This window comes from Colletotrichum truncatum (assembly GCF_014235925.2).
Source record: "Colletotrichum truncatum strain CMES1059 chromosome Unknown Contig_0017, whole genome shotgun sequence".
NCBI lineage: Eukaryota > Fungi > Ascomycota > Sordariomycetes > Glomerellales > Glomerellaceae > Colletotrichum > Colletotrichum truncatum.
In genome coordinates, this window is record NW_027222414.1 from 407,399 (window position 1) to 417,343 (window position 9,945).

The window sequence follows — 9,945 nt, forward strand, 5'->3', positions numbered from 1 at the left end:
GGTGGGTCAATAAAGGGTCTCGTCTCAAAGGGTCCAACATACATGCAACAGGTGGACGACAACCCTTGTCTTTCAATTGCAACTGGAAGTAGTTTCGCTCCCATAGCGGAGCTATAGTTCAAGTCAGCACTTTGTTAGGGCCTATCGTTTCTCAAAATGGCACTTGGCAACAGGGTGCTGCATACGTCAACAGTCACGTGGGGTCCACCTCCACTAAGCAAACAACGTCAAATTAGGATGGTCACTGAATATTGTCACCTTGGCCAGAAACATGGAGCCGACATACTGCACCATCAAACGTCAAGGGTAGCAAGCTAGTTCCGAGCGCGAATCCAGACCCCGCGGTACGTTGTATTGAATACCCGCCAGATCTTTGATAGCTTTGGGCTAACTTGCCTATACTGGGAGTCTCCACTTACGTTCTGGCGCTAGCTGCCTTCCAAAATGCAGGCAAAAACGTTATTTAATCAACCTCGTCTAGAAGACTAATCGCGTCTCGGCTTTTCCTGACTGAAAGGTTTGTTGGTTTGGTCCCCCGCACGACGGACCACCAGACAGTGACAGTGGGACTTTACATGGGTATACGCCAGTCACCCTCGTCGTGTCCCAACGTCCTCCCTTTGACCGACGACACCTGGCCAAAGTTGCTCTATTGCCGAAAGTGAAATTGCACATCGCTCCATACTGCTGCAGTACTCTTAGGGGCCAAACCAAGTAGGCTTTATTGTGTTTAGCAGCTGCCAGTTGGATTCTCTAATCGAGTCACAGTTGGAGAAGACCGTCGATGCCGATGTAGGACATCACCAAGAGGGACACAAGCACGTATGCATCATGGGCCTTTGGCCCTCTAGGCTCATATGACTTTTTGTCGTGCCAAACGATCCTCCCTCCCTTTATGTCGAGGAAGCTCTTGAGCGCTCTGGGACGAACGTTGACTCCACGAACTAATGCACTAAGCAGCCTCATCCTCTCGTCACAATCACATTCACTAGGTCAATATTTCCCCTTTTCAACGGAGAAACAAATAGAAGCGGTCGTATTACAGTCTATCTCTACCACTATGACGATTGGGACTATCGATCCGACCGCGGAGCAATCCCATCCAATGCTTCGTTCAGCACAGCTATCCTGCCCTAGGTCGACGGTTTTAAGTATGTGGCACTTTCCATAGGATTCGTATGGCGAAATGAAGAAGGTTGAGGAGATTGACGATAACGCTGAGATAAATAATAAACCAAAACGCCGTCATAATGCAGAATAAGGTCGGAGCGCAAATCTGTGTATGTAGTGAAGATCCTCGTACAAGCAAGATGCTTTTTGTGGCAAATATGCCGAATTGAAGAGACGGCTTGCAGGAAAAACTGATGGTGGGTAGCTGGCGAGATGACCAAGGCTCATTGTTGGGAAGTATGGCAATTGGGAAAAAAAAAAAAAAAAAAAAAAAGAAAAAAGAAAAAAGAAAAGAAAACAATTAGGCACATCCAGACTGTGGCTAGAAAAACGTCGTGCTGGGCGGAACACTTCGCGGTCTAGGCTACTTCCTAGCCAAAAACGCATGGCACAACTGGTGGTTCAGAGAATTGAGTCAGCCCCTGACCATGTACTGTACTCCGTAGACAACAATGGACCGCGTTCTCGGCTCCACGGTCCGCAATCGAGACCAGTGTGGGGCTAAGTGACTTTAAAGAATACTAAGTCAGTTATGGATCGCATCGTAGGGAGTATTTTTCGGCTGGATGTGCACGCCACGAGGAGCCAATTCTAGCTCCAGGTCAGGAAGCCACCCTCTGCAGTGTGAATGAAGACAGGGAACTAGAAGCAGGTCCAGAACATCACGCAAAGAAACTGTAGTTGCTAGAAACGCTGAAGAGACGGCAGAAACATGCTAGATACAATTTTGGATCTGTTTGACGAAACCAAAGATGGCTTTATACAAGATTAACCAGCGCCACATGTGGGAGTAATACGGTGGTATCGAAGCAGTCAGTTTAGAGGTCCAAGCAAGCAAGCGTTAGAGACACATTCACTGTGAGGCGATTTCAAATGAACAAGACCATGGCCATTGCATCCCCAAAGAGGATGCTCTACAAGCACGACAAGAGGGCCAAGGATAAGGTCCGAAAGTCTGGCGGCAGTGCCATGAGGAAAGCGATACAGTTAGGCGAGGAAGCCCGTGTGTTTTCGGCCGTCGTCCACTTCAACCCCACATATGGACGTCTAGATGGGGCTGTATACGTCCCCGAAGGCGAAAGCATTCCAGATGTGAACGCATTTGTAAGCTCGGGCGGAAAGCGACCCTTGCAGTCTCGGAGATGGCAAACAAAAAGCTGATGCAAATTCTAAACCAGTTATTGGAACTTCTGAACGGCCTGCACGGCAATAGTCGAAGCCGCGACCCACAACAACGAGCTAAGACGCGACATCAGGACCCACAGGGCAGACAAGATGGCAGCGCAACTCCGCACGACGAAATAATAGTGGGGATTGGCAGCACCGAGATCGCCGCCGCTCAAGCGGAAAGCAGCAAGGAAGCCGATGCGGACGCCGATGTCTCCAACAACATTCCTGTCGACAGTAACAGCGCAGACTGCGTTGGCATTCTAAAAGCTAGCTACGACATGACTCTCATAGCAACAAGAGACACCGACGATGAGACTGATGACAAGATGCAATGTACCAGGGATACAGGAAACGATTTGGCCGTGCATAATGCGGCCCGGCCTGTTGAAAGCCACGAAATGCCCGATGACGCTGTCGTACATGGTGTGGGTGGACATGATGAGTCAACTCGCATGTTTGACGCCGACATGCATGCGATCCTCGAGACGGAGCAGGCTGAAAACAGAGGCCAGACCGAGGGTGTTTCTGATTGGCAAATGGTGGAAGCACAAGATGCGAAAGTCCAGAATCCACGAGTGATGGGTAATAGCCTCGCCAGGAGGAAAGCACGCAGTATGCAACTGTTTTTGAGACAGGTGTCTTTGCGTATGCGGCTTGCAACCCAACAGGAACGGCTTCCGCTACACCGGATCGCTCATCAAGACAGATGGAGGAGTGTATCACAGCTTAGTCAAAGGCGTTGAAACTGAAGGCATTACTAGTGAATTGTCCCGGTTTGTAGTTGTAAGGAGTTTTAAATTGATTCTTATACGTGAAGTCCGCAAGGCTACTCACCCTAAGCTTAACTTAAAGGAAAGAGAGAAAAACTAAAGAAAGAAAAGAAAAACCGTTTCACAGTAATTCTATTAAGCATAGGCCTTGTAGAATCCTCTGATTATTACTTAGTATATTGCCTAGAGGTTGAAGACCTGTGTAGTTAAGCTCGATTGGGACTATGTGCCTTAGTCCCTAGCACCGAGTAGAATTTCTACTATCTTATGATGCCCTTTGCTATTTGCAACTCCCAGCGCGTTCTTGTGATATCCACCTCGAGCGTTGGCATCCGCATTATTAGCAATGAGCGTAGAGACAACTTCAGCGTGGCCTTCTGATGCTGCAGCGTAGAGGGCGTTCTCATTATGGCTGCCTTGTGCATTCACATTTGCGCCACTGCTGAGAAGGATCTGCACAGTTTTGTGGTGACCTTGTGACGCTGCAGCGTAAAGAGCGCTTCCAAATCGGCCCTGTGCGTTTACATCCGCGCCTTTGTCGATAAGCATTTGTGCAGCCTTATGGTGGCCGGTGTGGGATGCAACCTGGAGGGCATGATTCTTCGCATGCAAAAAGCCTTCAGGCTCAGCACTGAGAAGTACGCGTATAACCTCATCGTGACCTCGTAATGTTGCAGCATGAAGAGCATTGCTTTGTTCGTAAATATTCGCACCGTTGTTGAGAAGCATCTGAACAATGACCTGATGGCCTGCCGAGGATGCAGCTCGGAGAGCGCTACCGAGATCACCAGTCTGTGCGTTGACATCTGCTCCGTTGTCGAGGAGAAGCTGGACAATATCGTCATGGCCCAGTTCCGCTGCCAGAGCCAATGGCAGTTTGCCTTTTTCATCTTGCTTCTCGACATTCGCCCCTGCTTCCAACAGATACTTGATTGTTGAAGTCATGTACGGTTCAGTCGAGCGTTTCTTAATAGCCTTTAGTAGGACGAGGCTATTGTCGCGGTTGACCATGTGCCAGTAACGAAGTTTGAAGAGACAATTGTAAAAACGATTCAACTGGATCATGACAAACAGATCCTTTGCTGACTCCTTTCTTGTCCAACCATCATGATAAGCTCATTTGGTAGAGAGATTCCCATTATGACGTCAAGATGAATGTAGTCGATTTGTTGGTGAAGTCGAGTTTTTAGGGCGTCAGCCAGTGCTGATATTGAGAGATAAGGGACAATCAGGACTAAATAGGATATGCTGCCGTTCTGTGACGGATGCAGCCATCGGCAGCTGACAGTCATAATGGGGATCACTGAACCATTGCTAAGGGTTGCCGTATGTTGGTTACTACTTTGCTGTTGGTGCTCCTCTGCGCGATTCCCCGCGATTAATTACTGTTCCTGTACTACTACTGGTAGACGGGTGACTCGGCCCCATAGTCCCCGTTTGCCCGAGTGGGTCACTAGCCAGCGCATGTTGATTGCTGCTACAATGTCGTTTAGTAGACGCACAAGTAACACAAGAGGGAACATAGAAAACGGCTTGCAACCTTTCATAGCCAAAATTTTTTTTTTAATTACCAAAGTCGGCAGGAATCTGTATCTGAATTTGTCTAGTAAGAAAGTGGGAAAGCAGAACAAAAAAAACGGAGAACAAATCGCAGCGTTTAGTTTCCAGGGTGCCCTTGATCTTCCCTACGCGGGGATTATGGCTGTCCAAGGTCAGGCCCTCCTTCCTATTCCAGTAAGGTAGTATTGTAGCTCCACTTCCCCTGCATCTGCTTGTTGTGAATCCGCCGGAACCAAGCAATTAACGAGGCCGGGCCAAAGAAAACTCCCTAGTCACGACGGGCCTACCAACAAGGCCTCAAATGCTAGAGCGAGTCAGTTGATGCAGCTGACATCAGAATCTTGTTTCTGGGCAGCCTTTCGTGTAACAAGCAAGTTCTTTTGAAAACAATCTTGGGCACGATGGGGTCTGGTTTCCTCCCCAATGGGCGCCCGTTGCCCGCTCGGAAGTGAGGCTGGCCAAATATCTCTCCGAAGTGTGTTCGGCGTTGGACAAGGTAGTTGGCAGGGTGAGGAAGCCCCAGGATGAGAGGATGGTGGTTCCCGGATGGGTAACGGATAGGCTTGTGGGTGGGGTTTCTTGTGTAGAGGGAGGAGGGGTAATGTGTGGGTGGATGTGTGGGCCTGTGGACTGATTGATTGCCTGTGTACTCGACCCCCTGGTGAGTTGGCTTGGTGGAGCCTACGTGGCCTACGTCGTTGTCTAGGTTGCCTCCACGCGCAAGGACGAGGACGACCAGACGGTAGGGCTGGTTGTTGAGATAATCGGGTTGGCAGGCTCAAGTGCCCAGCGGGAAGCAGACCGCCGACAACCGATGAGCCTTGAGAGGAGTGAACGTGTCGTGGGTAAAGTCTCGGACTTGCTTGCGGGGAACCCCGGCCTGGCTGATGGATAGTCTCTTGAACATTTGGGTCTTTCTTAACAGCGATAGCCATATTTTGCGACGGCAGGGGTTACCTAGTATTGATAGATAGGTAGAGAAATTTAGAAAACGAAGAATTTGGGCGAGGAAACAGGTTTTAAGAGGAGCAGCGGATGTTGGAAAGTAGGAAGCAAATTCATTCCTCACTTCATGGTTCTTATATCTCAACAAAGCCCACATGGCGATCGAAGCATTTCTCCTATGGAGGCACCAGCATAGCGCCAATGGAAAAAAAAGGTAAGCGGGTAGGAAGCATGCATCCCATGCCTTACGAGTAGCGGATGACTGAGGGCTCCTAGCAAAGGTTATTGTTTGCGTTAAAAGTTGGAAAACTCCGAGCTTAGATGCTATCCAGGGGCGAACCTCCGTGACTCAGTGTATTAATCAAGGTGCTGATGGGAGCTTGCTATCCGACCTACCCTATGGATGTAGGCAATAGGCGTTTCGGAATGTTGTCATGATATGATTGGTCCTCTAGACGAGGTAGCCAAGGGGATAATTGTTCTTTCCCCAAATCAGCCGCGTTGTAAATTGTACTGCTAGTTTGACGTTAGTGATGTCTCGGGAACCGGTTTAGAGATGTGTGAACAGACATTGGTGAAATCTACACACATAGTAAAAGTGGTGCTGGGCAAAGACTAAGACAATTTTGTGTCGTCTGAGTGGGAGTGACAATGATTGGTCCTGTACACGAGGTGGTCAAGGGGTTGCCTATGCCTTCCCCAAATGGGTGCAAGGCATATGCCGGCGTAACTTTGATGTTGGTTACGTTCCGTTGACCGGGTGGGGGATAGCACAGAAAGGACCTTCGGAAGGTCTCCACTAGGGTATCGGTCAGGGTGCTACTCAGGATGTGATCAGGGTCTTGTCTTGATCAGGGTCTTGATCAGGGTCTCCGCCCAATTCTGGCACTGGCCAGAGCAACGGTCAATCACTCAACCACGAGTCATGCAACAGCAAATGACGCAAGCTTGGACCGCCTAGAAGGCTCTCCAAAGACCCGACACGGTGGGGATTTGATGAGGACTCGGCTTGCGTAGTGTGTAATCGGATTGAGAATCGGATTAAAAGACAAAATACACGAGTGGGAATCAAGAAGAATGGAAAAAGGAAGATCGGTCTTTGTTACTCCGAAAACGTTCGATCGGCGCGGTAGGTCTTGTTTGCGATACGGCCCTTGTCCTGGCTTGCTGGGTTGGCGTTGAAATGTTTAATCTCATCAGTCAAACATTATCTGGTCCATTCAGTTCCGGGGTTGGCCCCAACTACGGGTATGGGTCAAGTGCCAGCGAGGCAACGCACCCAGCCACGAAGCCGTCACGACATCTTCTCTACTACGGACAGATGAACGGAGTAGCCCACGCGCTGATGTGCCAGAACGCTCCTGGCTGCATCCATCTGTAAGCAGGTTCAACCTTGATATTGCTCTCCTTAGTCGGATTATTAGTGTTGTTCTTCTACCTCAGTGGGCTGCTTTCGACTTCTATTACACTATAGCACCTGCCATAATGCTTCTATGTATAACCTGATCTAAGCTTTCAGCTGATTAATGCTGATCATTCGACGTATTAAGTGCTTTCCTACACTCAATGACACAATGTAGCGAGCTAGAAGCCTTGTGAATCTGCTCCAGCAACAGCCCTGCACTTTGCAAAAGGAATCTCCATTCCAGCTCGGTCCGCTCTTTACCACCCACAGCCAGCATAAGCATATCCATAGCAGTAGATTCCGGCCTTGGAGGCCAGTCAATCACCTGCTCGGAAATAAGCAACTTGCTATCGTCCGCCATTGCGTGGGAAATATTCTGAAGAATGACGCGGGCTACATCGTTGTTATAATCGTGAAGGCAATGACGGATGTAATATACGAATGCGCCTGCTCGCAGGTTAGCAGACACAAGGGCTTCGTACCTGGGTTAAAGCACGATATCTCACCTTTCACTGGCTGCTCCTTGTGCATGTCGATAGACATGAGCTGCAAGCCGGACAGGTTATCCGTACTCTTCAGTTTGGCAATTACAGGTTCTTTGTCCTGCAATATACAACGTTTCAATGACAGACCTGTGGTTTGACAGATTGCCTCAATAGCGTGGCCTCCGCCACCGCCAACGTCAACCAGCAACGGCCTATCGCTGTCTTCCGTACCAGATGCCTCGGCGATCCACGCAAAGCTATATAGACCAGCACCGGTAATAGGCGCAAAGCGATCTAGTGCTTTCATTGCTCGCATAAAGACATCTGCCTTCGTCTGGTCCTCATAGATGTTCCATAGGTTGTTATCAGGCATGCCCTTTGTAAAAGTAAAAGGACTAGGCCCGATGCCGTCCGGTTCTGTCCGTCCATTGCTTTGGAAGTACTCAACGGCGTGACACTGGGACAATCCATAATCCAGCCTAATGAGCAATTAGCCATCGAATCTAGCACTACTACTCAGGCTGACTCTTACACAACTTGGTTTAGGTTTCCGTAAGGGTTTTCGGGAAGAAAGATCCTAGAGCTCGCAGTGTGCGCGACCCGGTCGGGTCCGTCCTCTTCCAGAACACCAGTGGAGACCAGCATGCGTGCAACTCGAACTACTATAGTCAATTTCAAACACATAAATAGCGTCATGTGGCAGCACTTACCTAGAAGAGGATGATCAACGCTGACCAGGTCACTTAACTGGACATAGGAAATGGACTGGCGCAATGGGATGTGTTCGAAGACGTGCCAGCTAAAGAAAAGGTTGATAGCGGCCATTTTATGGCTTTGAATATTATTCACCTGCCATTGGTCTTCCGGTGGCGTTACAATGCTGCATACATCTCCCGCGATGTTGACAATTCTAGACTGCAAAGAAGCCTCTTGCGCTCGACTCATGTTACCACGGAGCGTGTACTCCGCAACGGCACCAAGCAGGTTTGTCGCTAGTTGTCGGAGCATGTGGCAGTGCTTAACCGACTGTGGCAAAGCTACTGCTTCTTCTTTTTGGTACAGGTTCGTCGCTTTAAAGGTATGCATCTTACTAGAGTAATAAGCCGTGATCCGAACGGATCATTCTATTCTTTTCCAAGACCAAAACACTGATTAAGTATGATGACACTGTAATAGGCCCGCCCCACTTAACATGGCCTATGGGGTGGCTAAGTTAGCGGTGACGACCACGTTTGGGGACAGGCTTCAGCACTGACCCTGAATACTGGTGTGTGTCCAAGAGAGTGAGCCGCAATCAGCAGCATATTCAAGCCGCAAAGAGCTAGAACTCCATAACAGAACACTCTATAGCAAGCCAAAACAGGCTCTCTCAAATTGAAGCCGCGAACAGTATTCCGTGGTCCACCGAGGAGTTCGAAGTCGGTCTACATGTCCTCGTGTGTGAAAAAGCTTCTGCTCACAGATACGTGTGGATCCGTTTGCTGACAAGGAAACATAACGGGATCTTCGTAGTACACTGTTGATTGTCTAGGAGCAGGGAGCTAGAACTGGCTTTTTCAGTATTGTCGAAGTTCGGACCCATGTTCCACAATCAAAGGTCCACAGTTAGTAGAATTATGCAAACGCATGGTCGACTTTGTGAAATAGCTTACTCTCTTACAGCATGTCTACAGTACAGTACTTGAATTACATAGCATCGCTTTTTATTTTTATTCTCAAAAATTGATTTGAAACTTGCTGCATATAAACTTGCACGCTGTCCATCCAATAGCAGTGTATATCCTTCAGGTACACCTTAGCAAGTGTGCAGCGGAAACATGGATCGTCAAAACAATCACACAGTAGACATTCTCATTGTCGGAAGCGGCGCAGCCGGCTTAGCAGCAGCTGCTACCGCCACAATCTCTGGGTTGAACACCATGCTCATTGAGCAAACCGACAAGATCGGGGGCACGACCTCCTACTCCGGAGGCACGATATGGATCCCCGAAAATGATATCTCCAAAGAAGCCGGCATCGATGACGATCGCGAAGACGCTGCTCGATATCTAGAGGAAGCTCTAACTGCGAACGGAGGCGCTGGGCCAGAGTCCGGCTCTAAACGCATCAAGGCTTTCCTCGACCATGGTCCTCGGATGGTAGATCTTCTCCGCAGCTCAGGTTTCAGATGGAAACCCTCCCCTATCCCCGATTATCACCCAGAGATGAAGGGCGCTATGGTTATGGGCGGGCGTACGCTGGACCCGAGTCCTTTTGATGCTGCGACACTGAAGAGATGGGCTCATCACTTACGCGAAGCGGGCATTCTGCGCCAGTGACATACTTTCACGACTTCTGCGTCCTCACGCAACCTTACGCATCGATTGTTGACTTCTTTCAAGCCTACTGGATGCGATTCCGGGGATGGGTCGGAAGAAAATGATGGGTAAGCCAACATCCA

At 49.2% G+C, this 9,945-nt stretch overlaps 4 protein-coding genes across 4 annotated transcripts; 2 read left to right on the plus strand and 2 right to left on the minus strand.

Annotated features, from left to right (window-relative positions):
• Positions 1 to 2,043: 2,043 nt before the first annotated feature.
• CTRU02_215669 (uncharacterized protein) lies at positions 2,044 to 3,083 on the plus strand (the record flags this gene model as incomplete). Its single annotated transcript, XM_036734024.1, has 2 exons — positions 2,044 to 2,274; positions 2,349 to 3,083. 2 exons carry the CDS (start codon positions 2,044 to 2,046, stop codon positions 3,081 to 3,083), a joined length of 966 nt encoding a protein of 321 aa, XP_036574240.1.
• Positions 3,084 to 3,341: 258 nt separating this feature from the next.
• CTRU02_215670 (Ankyrin repeat domain-containing protein 50-like protein 3) lies at positions 3,342 to 4,175 on the minus strand (the record flags this gene model as incomplete). The annotated part of the gene is made up of 1 exon (XM_036734023.1): positions 3,342 to 4,175. One exon carries the CDS (start codon positions 4,173 to 4,175, stop codon positions 3,342 to 3,344), a length of 834 nt encoding a protein of 277 aa, XP_036574239.1.
• A 2,963-nt stretch (positions 4,176 to 7,138) lies between these two features.
• Positions 7,139 to 8,513, minus strand: CTRU02_215671 (o-methyltransferase; the record flags this gene model as incomplete). Its single annotated transcript, XM_036723631.2, has 4 exons — positions 7,139 to 7,467; positions 7,527 to 7,984; positions 8,038 to 8,194; positions 8,216 to 8,513. 4 exons carry the CDS (start codon positions 8,511 to 8,513, stop codon positions 7,139 to 7,141), a joined length of 1,242 nt encoding a protein of 413 aa, XP_036584314.2.
• An 809-nt stretch (positions 8,514 to 9,322) lies between these two features.
• Positions 9,323 to 9,823, plus strand: CTRU02_215672 (uncharacterized protein; the record flags this gene model as incomplete). The annotated part of the gene is made up of 1 exon (XM_036723630.2): positions 9,323 to 9,823. The coding sequence occupies one exon, from the start codon at positions 9,323 to 9,325 to the stop codon at positions 9,821 to 9,823; it is 501 nt and encodes a 166-aa protein (XP_036584313.2).
• Positions 9,824 to 9,945: the final 122 nt, after the last annotated feature.